The sequence below is a fragment of the Silurus aristotelis genome (genome assembly GCF_946808225.1).
Source record: "Silurus aristotelis genome assembly, chromosome: 26".
Taxonomy (NCBI): domain Eukaryota; kingdom Metazoa; phylum Chordata; class Actinopteri; order Siluriformes; family Siluridae; genus Silurus; species Silurus aristotelis.
In genome coordinates this window covers 9,051,332-9,068,767 of record NC_139599.1, presented here as the reverse complement: position 1 = coordinate 9,068,767, position 17,436 = coordinate 9,051,332, and the positions used below count along the sequence as shown (strand labels likewise).

General features: G+C 36.5%; 2 protein-coding genes and 1 long non-coding RNA gene across 5 annotated transcripts; 2 read left to right on the top strand and 1 right to left on the bottom strand.

Annotated features, from left to right (window-relative positions):
- The first annotated feature begins 394 nt into the window (after window positions 1-394).
- Window positions 395-3,600, top strand: thy1 (Thy-1 cell surface antigen). Its single transcript, XM_083532083.1, has 4 exons — window positions 395-613; window positions 1,314-1,368; window positions 2,394-2,720; window positions 3,109-3,600. The coding sequence occupies exons 2-4, from the start codon at window positions 1,329-1,331 to the stop codon at window positions 3,204-3,206; spliced, it is 465 nt and encodes a 154-aa protein (XP_083388209.1). The 5' UTR covers window positions 395-613; window positions 1,314-1,328; the 3' UTR covers window positions 3,207-3,600.
- Window positions 525-4,482, bottom strand: LOC310720941. The gene is made up of 2 exons (XR_014531883.1): window positions 4,359-4,482; window positions 525-654 (listed from the first exon to the last, which is right to left on the bottom strand). It is a non-coding gene; the product is annotated as an uncharacterized lncRNA (long non-coding RNA).
- A 1,373-nt stretch (window positions 4,483-5,855) lies between these two features.
- On the top strand, window positions 5,856-16,666 carry usf1l (upstream transcription factor 1, like). Of its 3 annotated transcripts, none has more exons than XM_083531985.1 (11): window positions 5,856-6,008; window positions 7,030-7,114; window positions 9,534-9,583; window positions 9,860-9,975; window positions 10,180-10,305; window positions 11,217-11,364; window positions 13,975-14,029; window positions 14,131-14,189; window positions 14,810-14,904; window positions 15,026-15,147; window positions 15,688-16,666. In XM_083531985.1, the coding sequence occupies exons 2-10, from the start codon at window positions 7,107-7,109 to the stop codon at window positions 15,116-15,118; spliced, it is 750 nt and encodes a 249-aa protein (XP_083388111.1). In that variant the 5' UTR covers window positions 5,856-6,008; window positions 7,030-7,106; the 3' UTR covers window positions 15,119-15,147; window positions 15,688-16,666. The 3 variants fall into 3 exon arrangements, with proteins under 3 accessions (XP_083388111.1, XP_083388109.1, XP_083388110.1); XM_083531983.1 differs by having other exon boundaries at window positions 15,019-15,147; XM_083531984.1 differs by having other exon boundaries at window positions 5,860-5,987; window positions 15,019-15,147.
- The last annotated feature ends 770 nt before the right edge of the window (window positions 16,667-17,436 follow it).

Below are 17,436 nucleotides of genomic sequence, written 5' to 3'. Positions count from 1 at the left end.
TTCTTTTTTAATAAATCTGCAACAGTGTCAACAATTCTGTGTTTTTCGGTCAATATAGGGTGCTATGTGTACATTAATGAGGAAAATAAATGAACTTAAATGATTTTAGCAAATGGCTGCAAAATAAAAAAGAGTGAAAAATTTAAGGGGGTCTAAATACTTTCCGTACCCACTGTATATATATATATATAATTAATACATAATCTCACATATTGATATATCTGGTGTAATTATGCTTCACTCATACTGTGTATATATATATATATATATAGTATGAGTGAAGGATAATTACACCAGATATATCAATATGTGAGATTATGATGTAGAATAAAGTAAAGCCGTTTTAAACGCTGGTGCTTTCAGGTTTATGTGTGATTTTCTAGCTGAATAGGAGTGTTCTGGGAGATTGTTTGGAAGTGTTTTATTCGAGGGGAAGGCGGGTGAACTGGGGAGGTGCCGCTCACTGGTTGTGCACAATGACACATCGCGTTACGCTCGCGCGCTTACAGTATTTGTGCTGCGCGCATCTCCATTACAACAGCACTATCACAAGTCAGGCAAGGACCAGAGCTTCTCCTTCAACAACTCCAATATCCAGCACAGGAAATCCACGGTAAGAATATTTGTAGATCTCATTTAGCAAAAGCAGCATATCTGGAAAAAATCTGAAAAGATGTAAATAGATTATGAATTCAACTCCCTAGTATCTTGTGCCAGACCAGATGCTGCGCCCTTTCTATCCATCTCTCACTTTCTCTCTCTCTTTTTCTCTCTCGTTCTGTCTTTCACTTTTTCATTATACTTCAGTCAGCTGTTCTTATAGGGACCATTATTTGTTGGTGTCCATCAGATTTTACTCCTTCTGACAAATTATGTTTTTATTTCAAACCTTTTTTCTTTTCTTTTCTTTTCTTTTGTTAATCTTCTTAAATCTGCTTCATTCTAGCTGAACAGTAAGTAAAGGGATTCTGAGGAATGCAGGCGAGTTCAGTCTTGTCTGAAGGTGAAAAAGCTTCCTCAGAACTGCAAATCAAAATTTTTACTATCTTAAATACCATATTAGGTTTTTTTATTAGGTTTGTCTGCAAAATGACTGCAAAATACCCATACCAAGGAAATATAATTTAGTGTCCACACTGATTGAAGTCATTGGCGCCTTTGGGCGACCCCACCCATACAACAATTTCACACAGTTACTGCTGAATTCACAAAATGTGTTCATGAACCCTACTGTATCTGTGAGGATAAAAATCAGCTCGGATGACATTAAATGCTCTTCCTGATTTGATTACATTGTTGTGCTTACTCTCCAGGTTTCTGAAGACAAAATGATGTATTACAGCATCCTCGCTTCATTCTGTCTGCTGGGTAATTCAACATTTGTATCTATACATTAGCCCACCAACATAAAAATTATTAAACCTCAAATACAACAGAACAGGGTACAACTAATTTTGCTACTGTATTTGCTACTGTGCAAAAGTTGACAACAAATTAATTTAATCCAAATTAACTTTAAGCATGACACAGTCACTGTGCCAGCCATTGGTTTTTACTCTATTAACTTCTATTTCTCTCCACTTTAGCACAAAAGATAAATGATACAAGAAAAACGTTCAAGAAACTAGTCAGGGTGGTGTAATGTGACCACTTGTCACGGAACATCTGCGTGACAATTTAGGGTCTGCTTTTATTTATACAGTAGCAACTATATATAATTTTTACTTCACCAGTTTCTATTAGGTCTCCCTGAAGCTAAGACAAAAATTAGGCTTCCTTTCTCACTTACAAACAACTGCATGGCAGAGAATAAACCTTTCTTTTAAGAAAACTTTAGTATATTAACATAATAATACACTTTTTTAGCTTTAGACTTTCACTGAATTCAATTACATTAAATAAAAATCATTTTTTATTTGTGTAGCGATTTTTACAATGGACATCATCTCAAAGCAGCTTTACACAGATAAAGTGGTTATAAGGTTGTATAAATGGTGTGTACATTTAATGCATGTAAGTTTGTTCCTTAAAATTGTTTATCCCTGACGAGCAAGCCATTGGCGAATGTGGCAAGAAAAACCCTAAAATGGCATGAGGAAGAAGCTCTTAGAGGAATCAGACTCAAAAGGGAACTCATCCTGGCATAGAATGTCCATTAGGTGTCCACCATATATTCATTTGCTATTATCACAGTAACAATGTATTCGAACGGCTGCATTAATTAAAAATTCAACCACCATGTGAAATAAACTAAATGTAAAAAACTGTAAAAGAAAAAAAAATAACACCTTTTAAGGCTCACGTATTAACTAGTAAATGCATAAATGCAAAATTATTTCAATATTTATATATATATATAAATTAATTCATGATGTGTTTTACTGTTTTTGTAGGTGTGGTCAACTCTCAGAGTATAAGATCACTGACTGCCTGTTTGACAAAGGACCAAAACTTAATAATGGAATGCAAGTTTGAGCAAGTAAAAAATCCGCCTGCAATATGTACCTATGAGGTTGATAAGAAAGTGATGGTCACTACTAACTCCAACAAAACTGTGAATGGCACCTTCAAGAACCGGGCTACGGTTGAAGTCTTTGATGATAAATGCATAATGACTCTAAAAGGTTTTTCAGATGATGTGTCCAAGATGTACAACTGCACCATCCAGGACAAAACAAGTCAGACACCTCAGTCTACAAAGGGAATCAATTTGGAAAAGAGTAAGATATATATTTATTTTATGTACAGTACATAACTGTCAAATATCTTTTGTTAAAAAATAGAAATGTTCAGGTTTGCCAAATCCCTGTTTTTCCTTTCCTGTACTATCCTCTTGTCTCCTTCTTCTCTGTATCACCCATCCCCTCTTTTTTCCGACTCCTGCTCTCTCTGATCTATTGGTCTATCTCAGCTTAATTGGATTTTGGATTAACGTCATAAAAAAGATGGCAATTAAAAACTCGCGAGTCACTCTGCATCCAGCAGGAAGTGCACTGTAAAAAAAAAACACATTTTTCACTAGTATGCTCTCTTGTAAATTGAGAGTGCTTAATGCAATGATCCCCTGATGTTATCGCTATACAAACACATTTTATTTGTTTGTTCTAGAATCCACTACTCCCTGCTCTGCTGGAAATACTCTGAAGCATGGTGGGGTGATTCTGCTGTTGGCTTTTTTCCTCCCTCTTTTTTCAAGGATGCTGTGAGCCATCTGAATGAGTGTTTGAGAGAAATACAGCCTTAAAAATTCACCACAGGCCAGGCCGTGGAAATGAATCCATCATTTCTGCACTGAAGAAATGATCTGGTCCTGCTCGAAAGTGCTTTCGTATGATGCGGATAATGCTTGTAGTCTATCATTTATATTAATTTCTGTAGTCTGAGTGGGTGACAAATCTGTGTTAATGCTGGGGTTTTCTTTCTGTGTATTGTCATGACTTGTTACAGCATGCTGTCATACATATTGCATACCATATTGGATCATAAGAAACATGTAAAGCATGTGGGTACTGTTTTAAATGTGATTATATGTATTGCTGGTTTATTTTGTTTTTAATTAAGTGATGCATTACTGCATTAAAATTGATTGACTATATAAAATACCTTGTCTGGCCTCGATGCGTTGTTCAAAGAAATAAAATGTATTTTGTGGTTCATTTAAGAAATATAACACTATCAATAACAAAACAAACAAACAAACAAACAAACAAACGATCCAACAGCAAGGGAACACATCTGCACGTTTATCAATCTTGTGGCATCCTGTGCAATCCGATATTTATTTTGTTCGCTTGTAAATTCTTTAATTTTTTCATTTTAATGTCTTACACAAACAGTTACCAAAGTGGTTCTCAATTATCAATTGGATGTCTGGTATGCTTTGCTTACTTTATTATCTCCAATACAGAGTTTTTAAACTGATAGTACTCTTAGTCCTTGACGTAGTGTCAGTAACCAGTATCAGGATATATTTATTTCTTCTACTTCTGTAAGTGGTTCTGGACAAGGGCATCTGCCAAAAGCCATAAATGTCAAGGAACTGCTAAGTGCGTTTCACTGGTGCTTCTCAGTAGGAGGCATACATTCCTATGCCATGTTAAAATTCACAGCACAGATGCTGATCATCCCTTATCGATTTGATTAGTTTTTTGTTGCATTTTGCATGATTTGAGCATCACAGCGCCATCTATCGGACATTCGGGCATGTGTTACGGAGCAGAAATTACTCAATATATTGGTTAACATAAATTGCCCTGTCTAATCTAAACAAGTGAGACGGTGACATTGCTTTTTTTGTTGGGATATATTCTTGCTTCCAGAAGTATTCAACCCCCACACACAATATTTAGTCAACTCACCTTCTGCTTCAATAACAGCTTTAAGTCTTTTTGGGATGCTCATGTACCAGCTTTGCACACAGTGACTAAAGGATTTTTGCCCAGTCTTCTCAGCAGATTTACTCCAGGTTGGTTGGGTGGTGCTTGTGGGCTGCAATTTTCCAGTAATGCCACAGATTCTCACAGACAGGACTGAGATCAGGACTTTAAATTGGCCAATGTAGGACATTGCACATTTCTTTTCTTTGCTGCTGCAACATTGAAATTTTCCCACAGTGGGACAAATAAAAGTAAATCTTATCTTTATTTTTTTGTACTTGAGCCACTCCCACTCTACTTGGGATCATGGTCCTGCTAAAAGGTGAATTAACTCCCAATACTTTTTACTTGATTGAAGCAAGTTTCCTTGAAGTTTTTCTCTATATTTTGCTCCATACTTTCTTCCTTCAATTCTAATGAAATGCCCAGTCCCTGTTGATGAGAAGCATCCTCACAAAATAATGCTTTCACCACCACAACACTGCACACTGTCGGAATGTTATGTCTTGAGTCATAAGACATAGTGTTAAGTTTGCACCTCACATACTGCTTTGAGTTGTAGCCAGAAAGCTCCATTTTAGTCTCATCTGACTACAAAACTTTCTCCCACATTGCAGCTGAGTCACTCACAGGCTTTTTGGCAAACTCCAGACATGCTTTTTAATAGCCCCTTTTGAGTAACTGCTTCTTTCTCATCACCCTCCTGCACAGGCACAGTTAAGCAGTGCTCTTAATATTGCTGACTGATGCACCATTATGCCACTCCCAACCACTGAACTCTCTGGCATCTTCAAAGTGATTGTTGGACTCTCTGTGGCTTCTTGTTAGATCACTGGCTTCTGAGGAATGGCTTTTCCTTGGCAGTGCATAAGTGGTATGATGCAGCTTCCATTTCCTGATTATTGATCCAACTTTGCTCCCTGGAAAAGTCTAACATTTGGATATTATTTTATATTCTTTCCAAATATAATGGATTTTACTTTAACTTTAACTTCTATGGAATTCTCTTTGGTCTTCATTTTCCTTAAAATTCACAGTCAGATTAGACCACATCTTTCAAAGGGGGGTTTTACTCAGAAAATGTGATAGCAAATATATTGAGTCACACTTAAATACCAGTGGTAAAGTAACTGTAAAGGAAATTTTTTTTCATCTGTGTAACCTGGCAGCTTCTTCACAGTACAGACAGGTTGAATACAGAGTTATTGTTTTTCCACAATTTTATATAATATATAATTTGATATATATATATATATATATATATATATATATATATATATATATATATATATATATATGTGTGTGTGTGTGTGTGTGTGTGTGTGTGTGTGTGTGTGTGTGTCAAATATATATATATAATATATATATATATATAATATATATATATATATATATATATATATATATATATATATATATATATATATATATATATATATATATATATATATATATATATGCAGTGTCGATGTCCTCTAGTGGGCTTGGTGGGAACTGCATGCTGTGTGAAACGCGCATGCGTAAAAGGTTATAAACACGCCGGAATGTTTTGCTTTGGCAGGTCTTATGGCCGTTTTGCATAAATAAATTTGCAAGGAAATCCCAGTTCGGGTAAAGTGGACGGGTTATAAGGTCATCTAACTTGTTATTTCTTTTAAACGTGTGGGGTTTTTTTATAGATAAGTTTGTCTTTACATTTGGTGTTTGCTTGAAAGATGGGTAGCTAACTAGCTAACTGCACTGCTAGCTGTAGAATACAGGTTGATAATGATTTATATCTGCTTGTTGCCTTTTTTTGGATCTTTTGGATGCTTTTATTTTTTATTAATTGACGCCTTAATACTCATTTGTAATCGAAAATGCAATACGTGAGGGTTAAAATGGGTAAAACGTAATACAGGAAGAGCGGCATGCTAATACCCATGATGTGCTTTGTTTCTAGGAGGTTTGCGGCTGCTACAGTGGTTTAGGTCACTAAATATAACTTATGATACAAAACACCAAGAAAAAGAATCTACATTCAGATAAAGATCAGTACCATGAAACTAAATGGAACTTAGATTCGATATTTCTACTGCTTTTGCACGCCATTAAAATGCACTCATTTGCATTGAAAGTGTTTTTATTGTGGTTTATTTTATTAACGCCCTCAACGTCAGACATTTAGACAACAAATTCATCAAAGTATAACTTTTTAAACGTGTTATATTACGGGACTGTACAATCAGATAGGATAGTTTATTCTTTTACCCATTATTCAAGAATTTATTATCATGTACAGAAAAGCATCTGTTACACCAAACAATGAAATGAGGATTAACAGAGAACGTATTTTATCATTTTAAGTTTCATGGGATACAATTAAAAGTATAAGGAACAAATGTACAGGCACTAAAAGTAGACATTTTTTTACAACTTTAGAACCCTTGTCTGTGTAAAGCTACTTTAAGACAATGTTCATTGGTAAAAATGCTATACAAATACAATTTAATTGAATTTCTTACTCGTGAATCCTCCAAACGAACTATGCCATAAATTAAGGACATAAGAAAAGTAAAAAAAAGTGTCTGTAATAGTTGTGTGTGTGTGTGTGTGTGTGTGTGTGTGTGTTGCATTTCTGTACAAACCTCCATCATGTCTGTTCGTTTTCCAGGAGCTGTATGTGAACTCAACCAGTGAGTAAAATCCCGCTGAAGCTTGAGAAGGAACCGTATATTTGGGCTGAATCCAATGAAGGGGTGAGTGTTTTACTGGCTGATCCGTGCTTTGCTTTGGTTTGAAGGAGCTTAGCAAACCAAAATGAAGGTGTCATTTACAAATAATGGAAACATGCAGTGCAAGCATTTGCTGCTGCTAAATGCAATAAAACTATTTGTGTGCATGCATTGAACAGTGTGTATGTATGAGAGGTTGAATTTGTTCTTAAACAATACTGACTTGCTTTTATATTCATCCTGAAATGGGGCTTTAAAATCTGTTTTTGGAAACAGAGACTTGACTGATATTTCACTAAAGAAAGCAAGCTGCTGATATTTCATCCATTTTGTCTTGGTTAAGCTTATTCTTTCTTTTTTCTTTGCCTTTCTCTCATTTGGTGCCCAATGACATCACCAGACACTGACTTTCCTCCCTGGTGATGAAGTGACAGACCTGCAGCTGCTTTTACTTCCCTTCTTGCCCTTTCACTTCTTTGCCTATAAAAAGTCTTGGATTGATTTTTGAAGTATGCTTATGGTCATCATCCATCTCCTTGATGAAGCACCATCCGATGTGTTTTGAGGCATTTGGCTTAATCCGAGCAGATCATATAGGTCACACACAAAATACAAAAAGGTACCATTTCTATTAGAAACATTCTATTATGTCTCGATGCTTTATTTAGTCAATTTAACTACACATAATACAAATAAATATGGCAATTAAATGCACTAAAAGGGTTTAGTTCCCACAGATATTCTCGTATGCAATTTCAGCAATAATTATTTTTTCTAAAAATGATTTTTTTTTTCATTTTTAGAAACCCGTCTTATTTTCCCTTGCATATATTGTATTGCTCTTTTAATAAAGTACTTTTTATCCAATTACTCAGTCGTTGAAATAATCAATAGAACACTTGATTACTAAAATAATCGATAACAGCCCTAATATAAAGTGTGTGTGTATATATATATATATATATATATATATATATATATATATATATATATATATATTTTTTTTATTATTATTATTATTATTTTTATTTTTTTTTAATGTTGTTAGATCATTTTGACTTAGTTCGAAGTAGCTTGCAAGCCGAAAACAGTGTGAGCACCACTGGTGTACATCTTGTGGTAAACCCTGCTTACCCTGGTAAAAAAAAAAAATTATAAATTGAAATAGACACATGCCTACCTTCAAAAGGGTGTTCGTGATCTGTCCAAACTCCTTAGTGTTCCAAGCCTCTTGGTCATATCCAGTGCAAGAAAGTGTAGACAGTGTAATCTAGTATAGCATCTAGCAACTCTGTCACAGTTCAACTGCAACACAGCATTCTTTTGTAGTGTTAAATCTTACAAATAGAGATACATTATTGAACTTTAAAAGTAAGCGTACCAGCATTATAAGCTTGATAAGGGTGCCCATGCTGCACCATCATAGCGCCTAGAGGTAGTGCATCTCTGCCTCCTGATCTTGATTGCTCAAAGCCTTGCTATGTGTACAAACACTTTGGCCTGTACTGGGAACAGAAGGTGTGGTTGCAGAGGCATGTTTTGTACTTACCAAAAACTTCTCCAACTGTTTAATTATTGCATCATCAGCAAAATAAGCTTCCTGATATCAGAGAAATCTAGAGAATACGAATTACTTAAATCAAAGGCATTTTTAAAATGATATTTTGTTACATTGACAATCCTGGAAGAAAATAATTACAATACATAAAAAAACCAGTGAGAACATTACGAGAAAACTAGCTTTCAGGAATTATTTGAAACAAACTAAGTGTGAAAACGTCCCAGCACACCTGACACTCGTAATTAAGGTGCTAAGTAGCATTTAAATATTTGAGCCAGGTGTGCTGGAGCTGATTGGTAAATCCCCAGGAGCTGGCTTTCTTTCTTTTTCTAATCATACTTAATTCTAATAGTAGAACTTCTAAGATCATCTGAGGTCCAAGAATGTGTTTTCAGATATTTGTAAATTTATGTGTCAAGAGAAATGCAGCATTTTTAATCTTATCAAAAACAAAAGCACGCCAGCTGTTTCTATGGGTAGGTTGACACCGGCACTGGGGTATGTTTTTCTTAAATAGAGCAGATAGAACATTGTCTTGCATTAATTCTTACACTCTAAAACCAAACTAGTACATATTAATAGCTTGCTGCTCCAGTTTTTATTTTTAACTGTATTTCCTGGTTTCAGGTTCGTTGTTCCTGATTGTTACAGTTCCCTTGCATTTGTTGCAGATCTTCAAATGTGTCACAGTGTAATAAGATTATTATTTTTTATTGATTGTCTAAGATCAGGCTTGGGAATCCACATGGATTTGATTACTCCTTCTGACTTTTATAAACAGTAGTAAGCCAACTAGTATGTTGATGAATGAGAATATTAAATTTTATTTTATATATCCTCCCCCCCTCCTCACAATCTCTCATTCTTTTACTCTTTTTACAGGCAACAGAAAAGCCCTGATCCACAGGTGGATGTGCCAATCATGGAGGAGGGTATGCCATTTTAAAAGACAAAAAAAAAATTTCCATCCTATTTGACTTGCATTGTAGTTTGTCAGTAGTGCCCTCCAGGGTATGATGAATTCTCCTTTTACTAAGCTATACTAGAAGGAGCACCTCCTTTTATTTTATTATTTATTAATTTTTTTATTAGCTTTTTTGTATGTAAAATGCCTAAATGTAATATGTGCTTCCTTTTGGTGGAACACTTGCTGTACTTGACTATCTTGTTTGGCAACTCTAACCCAGTCTGTGTGTTTTTTGTGAAAGGATCTATTGCTACAGCTGTTGATCCATCTGCTGTTACGACGATACAGTCAGCAGCCACATATTCTACCGAACAGCCAATAAAATACGTTTTCAAAACGGAGGGAAATACCGGACAGGTATGGTATTCGACTTAGGCAAAGCTTTGTCTTTAATTCTCTACCAGTATACAATTAATGTTAATTTTTGCTAATTATTATCTTGGAATTCAACTAGACTTTAGCCAAACTGGTTGCCTTTTAGTCTTTTAGCCCTGTTAGTGGTGCTGTTTGGGAGGTAATCCATTACTCAGGGAGGTTAACCTCTTGACCTCTATGCTGCAGGTGACCTATCGAGTAATCCATGTAGCTGATGGGCAAATGGAAGCCCAGGCAGATGGAACTGCAGCTGTTAGTGTTGTGACTGGCTTCCCTGCAGCAATGCAGGATGGAACACCCCCAATAACACGGGTAATTGGACCTGTTTCTACTGTCTTATAAGTTCCAGGTAACAAAATATTTGGTATATGAGACTGGCATAAGAACATTGTACTACTGGGACTTCTCTGGTTGGTTTGCCCTGTACATGTACCCTGCACAATGGCAATTGAATCTAATCTTATTAGACCCATTAGTTATTATTTTTTTATTACTGTGATATGCCATGGAACCTGCCTCATTATTAACACGAGGCACTGTTAATGCCATTGCTGGGTGGTCTTGGGACACATTTTCATTTCTTTATGGCCCCTGTGCATATTGTAATTATTCCTCAGAGATTGCCCCTAGAATGACAGTTCCAATATGGCTATTAGACTAATTAGCATTAGAGCCATGTTGTTGTGATTGGACCTTAAACCCCAATATCCATTACTGGACAGTTGTCCTTGAAATCGCAATGTTACATTAATATTGGACATTAGCTTTAGAACTACATAGTCTCATATTTGGATGGTTTACCTTGGATGTGTTGTCTTATAATAACTAGATGATTTTATCCTTAGATTTTCTCCACCAATTTATTTGTAAAACCTATAAGAGCTGGTTCAAATGTCAAGAATTTAGAATCAACAATATGAAAAGTAAGAAACGCTATCAAACTGCCCTAAACCATGTATTCTTATTAATTTTCAGGTTAGAAATCCATCTGTAAATACTTTAATACTGCTAAATGATCAATCACTTTCTGAGCTAGATATAGGGCATGTGGTATTACTATACTACTATAATACTACTTTACTTTACCCTCTGTATGAGTGTGTTTGGCTAGGGCTTTTACATACTTGATGGAAACCCAAAAAGACCTGCATGTTGTTTTAAACATTTTGGTGTTCTTTTATTAGTAACATGTTTGGATGGGAAACATTTTATTGTGTTTTCAGGCTGTGTACTCTCAGGCTGAGGGTCTGGATACTGAGGCCACAGAGGGTCACTACTATTACCCATCCACAATCAGTGATACTGCTCCAGCCACCATAGTAACCAATGTCCATGCGGCAGATTCCCTGCTGGCGCAGCCTACTTCTGCAGGTAAATAAGTGGTGTTTGCATACTGAATTCATGGTTCAGCCGCTTATTTGCTTACTGGAATTTGTTAATAGTTTGGAGAGGATCCTTGATGATTTATTTATTTAGGTATTTATAAACCAATCTGTTGTACAACTGTGTGCCTCTGTATTATTGCCTAGACATTTACATTTATAGTATTTAGCAGACTTCCTTATTAAGTCAAGAAGCTTTTGTCACTTCAACCATATAAAGTACACAGTAAAATGAGACGACGTTTCTCCAGAACCCTGGAGCTACATAAAAACAACATGGAGCTACATCACTGAACACAGAGCTACATCACAGAACACAGAGCTACATCACAGAACACAGAGCTACATCACAGAACACAGAGCTACATCACAGAACACAGAGCTACATCACAGAACACAGAGCTAAGGACTAAAGTGAGTGCAAACAGTGCAGCCAAAAGGCAGTGCCAACAGACAACACGAGAGTGTGGGACAGATACACAAAACGCAAAATAGCGCCCCGACCAGTAAAATCGACTGTAAAATGTTATACAGTACAATGTGCAAAAAAGAGAACTTTAAACCGGAGTGTACTTGTAAACATGAACACAATGTTGTGCAAAAACAGTAAGAGCAGCAATCGAGCGGTGCAAAACAGCCTGTATACGGTCAGACCCCAACCTACGACCACTCGACTTACGACATTTCAGAGATACGAGTCACCTCAGACGGAAAAAAACAGATTGTGTGTGTGTATTTTCTATTTCAAATAAAAATTTTTATTTACTTTATTTGTACTATGTAAATTAAATTGTCCACAATGCTGTTGGCTTTGCGGCTGCTGCGTGTGGTTTAAACGTCTGTGATGGAGGGGAGAGAGACTTTAATGATCTTCCGATCCAAGATGGTGCGGCTCCCAAACCAGGCAATGATGCAGCTGTTTAGGATGCTCTTGATGGACCCTCTGTAGAACATGTTCAAGATGGGGGGGTGGAGATAGGCTTTCCTCAGCTTTCTCAAGAAGTGGAGACATTGCTGGTATTTCTTTTTGATGGAGCTGGTGTTGAGTGACCAGGTAAATTTTTCTGCCAGATGAACACCAAGGAATTTGGTGCTCTTGAGGATCTCCATGGAGGAACCTTCGATGTTCATTGGAGAATGGCCATTCTGTGCTTTCTTAAAGTCAACAACCATCTCTTAAGTTTTGTTAATGTTAAGAGACAGGTTGTTGGCTGTTGCAGCTCCTCTCTCTATGCTGACTCATCGTTCTTGCTTATGAGACCCACCACGGTTGTCATTCGGTGAACTTAATGTGGCATTGCTACACAGCCATCAATCAGCAGTGTGAAAAGCAGTGGGCTGAGCACAAAGCCCTGAGGGGCCCAAGTGCTCAGTGTGGTGGTGCTGGAGATGCTGTTCCCGATCCAGATTGACTGTGGTCTCCCAGTCAGGAAGTCCAGTTGCAGAAGCTTCTAAATCCGACGCTGAGGGATAGTAGTGTTAAATGCTGAACTGAAGTCAATGAACAGCATTTGTACATATGTGTCCTTACTGTCTAGGTGGGCCAGATGGAGGGTCCTGGCCATGGCACCGTCCATGGAACGGTTTGGATGATAAGCAAACTGCTTATCCTCATTGGGGGGACCTCATTGGGGTCCAATGAGGGTGGTAGCTGGGTCTTTATGTGCCTGGACGTTGTCTTGAGGCAGGTAGGCTCAACAGTGCTGCTCAGGGAGATGAAGATGTCGGTGATGACATCTGTTAGCTGTTCCGGACATTCCCTGTGCACTCTGCAAGGAATGTTGTCTGGTCCAGCAGACTTCCGTGGGTTAACCCTGCATCGAGTTTTCCTCACTTCAGCCGTGGTTAGACAGAGCACCTGGTTGTTGAGAGGAGGAGTTCTGCACCTCGAACTAGGCGTAGAAGTTATTCAGCACATCTGGGAGGGAGGGGTCACTGTCACAAGCGTTGGGTATCTCTGCCGTCCTGGAAGTGGCCATGTTTGTCATGTTTGCGCTTCACCTCTCTGATGGTTCGGGAAAATTTGTAAGTGTAAATCAACACTGGTTTGCTAGATTACAAATTTAAGATGCCATCAGCCTTGAACTGTTTTATTTTTATTATTATTCCTTTTTTTTTTTTTTTTTTTTTTTTTTTTTTTTTAGAACAAAGACAAAGCAATAGTATAGGCTTTGTATATTATGTATTAATGTAATTAATTAATAAAATATTGGAAGTTGGATTATACCAGGAAAGATAACGTGAATACTGATGTTTTAGATTAATTATTTTGAATATCTGAATACAATTGTGTATCACTGTTATTTAGTTTTGTATCGTAGTGATGGTATTCTTTTTTTTTTTATTTAGATTTTTTTTACTTTTTTAAATTATTATAATTATATATATATATATATATATATATATATATATATATATATATATATATATATATATATATATATATTTATATCTGTTAAACCTGATTGGGTATCATTTAATTGAGCTGCTTATTTGCAAGTCAATTAGTACAAATTTTTGTTTAGTTTTGATTAGTTTTCAGTGTTGTAAAGGGATGTTTTTTCTAGTGTGTGCATAATTTCATTCTATTTGTCCTCAGGCCAACTCTATGTAATGATGTCACCACAGGATGTTTTGAGCACAACCAATCAGAGGTATGAATCTTTTTTTGTCTGGATGGAGTGAGGGCTTTTTTTTTATTTATTTTTTTTTATTAAACTTTCACCTAAATCATATTCTCCTCTTGATTCCACAGTAAGGCAGAGACTCCTTGCTCTTCAAGAGATGACAAGAGGAGAGCACAGCATAATGAAGGTAATTGAGCACTTGCCATTTAATAACATGGAAACTGGTCTGGATTGTCTGATTTTACAATCCTACACTTTTGGAGTAGGATCAGTTTCCTTTGCTACATATACTTACATTGAACATGACATCCATGAACATGGCTTGACCATGAGGCTGTTGCTGCCTTGTGGAGGCCTCATGGGAAATACTCTTCTGTCTGCCCTAGTTTTACAAAAACCTACTATGCACAGTCACTTATTTCCTTATTGGCTGGGCTAATTGCCTTCTAAGGCAACTTTCATACTTTATCTGACCAGTGCATTTGAAACTGGTATGTTTTGGTGTGCATGAGACATGGTGTGGGAGTTTTACTGTTCCAGACTTGGTAGTGGTTAAACGGAACCGGTAGCCCTTGGTATATAGTGTTTCTTGCATCTCATGAAATTTGCAACTCTTATGATCCTAGAAGGTAACCCAAGAACCAAGCTAAGTTAACTTTAGGTAGAGCTCTAAAGATTGTACTTCTGGAGTAACGCATGAATTTAAAAAATGTGATATAGGTAATATACATTTTTTACCTGCCCACATATCCATACTGATGGTACAAATGCTACATTTATTTACTTTTTGCCCCCTTGTTTCCCAAGTTGAACGTAGACGCAGGGACAAAATAAACAACTGGATCGTCCAGCTGTCTAAAACAATCCCTGACTGTACTTTAGACTCAACTAAATCTAACCAGGTGAGTCTGAGCACAGTCTCAGAAGATAGATTCTGATGCAGGTAGTGCATGCTCAGTGGAACTAGTCATTGTGTTTGCATTTTCTCTTTTCCTGACTTTCTCTGTCTTTTTAAGAGTAAAGGTGGGATCCTGTCCAAAGCCTGTGATTACATTCAGGAGTTACGCCAAAGCAATTCCCGATTATCAGAGGAGCTGGAAACGCTGGAGAGACTAAAGTTGGACAACCAGCTTCTCAGACAAGAGGTTATTAGATGTAGCTTTAATACGTTTACAATATACACAAAACATGGACCCATGTCTACCAAGGCTGAGGAGAGAAAAGCTTTTCTGGTTTTTCAAGCTTTTGAAATTATATAGTCTACAGGCATGTGCATTTGGGTCATATTTTATGTACAGTGTGGCATGTCCACCAAATAAATATTTGTTTAGTGTAAGCAATAGAGAGGTGTGCATCAGGGAATGAGTGCTTTAATATACTTAACCAGTTAAATCAGGACCAAAATATTCAATTAAATTTTATTTGTATAATCCTTAAAACTGGACATTGTCACAAATAGCCTATTACTGGTAAGGGAAACAATATTAACTGCAGGAGGTGGTGGTCAGAATTTCCTCATGAGTGGACATAAATGGGAAAAACTACATTTGATTACGAACAATCCTATGCACACTTCAGCAGTACCTTGGGCTAGGTACAGGGTTTCTGCCCTGTAGAGCAAGCTCTACTCAGCTTTGTTCCCCTTTCTCATTTTCTTTTTGCATATTTTATATACACATGCATAGGTGGAAGACTGGAAATCTAAGAATCAGATGCTTCGAAACCAGCTGAGGCATCACGGTATCGTCACCGCGTCGAGTATGGACCCTCAGTGAAGCCCTGCACCTATTGGATCGTGCCTCCCGCAACAGACTTCTAATGAATTACGCTAAAGCAGCCCTGCTCTCAGCATTTTTTTTTAAAGAACACTCTTTAGAGGTTGTCTGGCAGATTGGTTTTGGACTTGATTTTTAAGTCTAATTTGCCTTATGGCTGATAATGTTGGGTAACGCTATGAATTATAGAGAAGGTAATTGATTTTAGAGGAGCTTGTAAAAGCTCTGTTTTCCTGTGTGTTCCTCAGAGTAAATGAATAATGGACAGATATAGCACAGGTATACATATCACTGCACTAAAAGTTGTTGGGGTTTTTCTTTTTTTGGAGCAAGATCATTACTGTCTAAAGAGTAATTTTATTTTTTGTCTTATGAGATGATCAGTATGTAAATGGGAAATTAAGCTCATTTTATGACCTGAATTAAAATTAAAAGCCAATACATTTGTGCTACTAAGTTACAGGAATTTGCCATGCCTCTCAGCATGTACAGGAGATTTACATTGCTGGTTAGTGAGGTCATTAAAATCTTTGTACTGGTTAACAGGGTCAAATTTCCTTAATTTTCTATTCTAAACAATGACTTGCGTAAAATTTAACCCCTATCAGAGTCAGGAAAATATTCTTTAAAACGTTTGATAGCTCTTTAACATGTACATATGCTGTTGAGTCATATGGGATAGTTTACCCTCACTATATATGTCTGTTATTTGTTTTGGCAATATACTGTGTATTGCCATATGTTTAGTGAACATAGGCTTTGGAGAAGAAAGAATCCAGGGATTTCTATATCTCAAACTCTCTATTAATTTTTAGTAACGTACCAATGTTATTTGTACCAAATTTCCTAGGTTTGTATTAAAAGAAATAAAATGTGTTTTGTATTAAAATATTTAATACAATCTCTCTCCTGCTCTAACATGCACATCTGTTTAGCTAGGATTAAAATAATTTTGTCTGGTATGCTTGTATTTAAATGTCCTTCAACATGACTTGACCAAACATGACCTAGACAAAACTTAACTATTGTTGCTAATTAAGTAATGGAGCTGAAGCTTAATACTCCTATGTGTAAAAATATTCCATTCATATTTGTATAGTGCTTTTAAAAAAGGACATTGTCAAAAACCAGCTTTAAACAGAAAATTCTGTAATAAAAAAAAAACAATGTTTGTTCCTTTTAAATGTACGTTTGTTGCTAATGAGCAAGCCAGTGGTGACTGTGACAAGGAAAAACTTCCTAAGATGGCATAGGGACCAGACTCAAAGAGGGAACCCATCCGCATCTGGGTGGCACCAAATGTCCATTTATTATAGTGTTATAGATTAAATGCAATGTGTGGTCCTGAGCCACTAGCAGACTGTTGATTTTAAGTGCAGTCATAAAATACAGTATAATATTACATAAAATATATTGCAAATACATTATCTCACTTGAACGGGCTTTTAAACATGTCACTACAATGTCTATCGGAGTGCTTCTTACTCTCAGTCCGGATAAATGTTTTGGCATTTCATCCTAATTAATATTATTATAGCATAAACTCTTGAACCTCAGCCATTAGGGTTGCACAAGGCAGTGCAATCTTAGTGCGGGTCACAAGCATGGATAAATTGGGGGGGGGGGGCAAAAATCAAACATGCGGATCACGAACCAGAA

Coding starts and splice junctions, on each gene's coding strand:
- usf1l (XM_083531983.1), top strand. Junction 14,030..14,130: donor TTGAGCACAACCAATCAGAG/GTATGAATCTTT, acceptor TTGATTCCACAG/TAAGGCAGAGACTCCTTGCT. Junction 14,905..15,018: donor ACTCAACTAAATCTAACCAG/GTGAGTCTGAGC, acceptor TGTCTTTTTAAG/AGTAAAGGTGGGATCCTGTC.
- thy1 (XM_083532083.1), top strand. CDS start 1,329: ATGATGTATTACAGCATCCTCGCTTCATTCTGTCTGCTGG. Junction 1,369..2,393: donor CGCTTCATTCTGTCTGCTGG/GTAATTCAACAT, acceptor CTGTTTTTGTAG/GTGTGGTCAACTCTCAGAGT. Junction 2,721..3,108: donor GGGAATCAATTTGGAAAAGA/GTAAGATATATA, acceptor TGTTTGTTCTAG/AATCCACTACTCCCTGCTCT.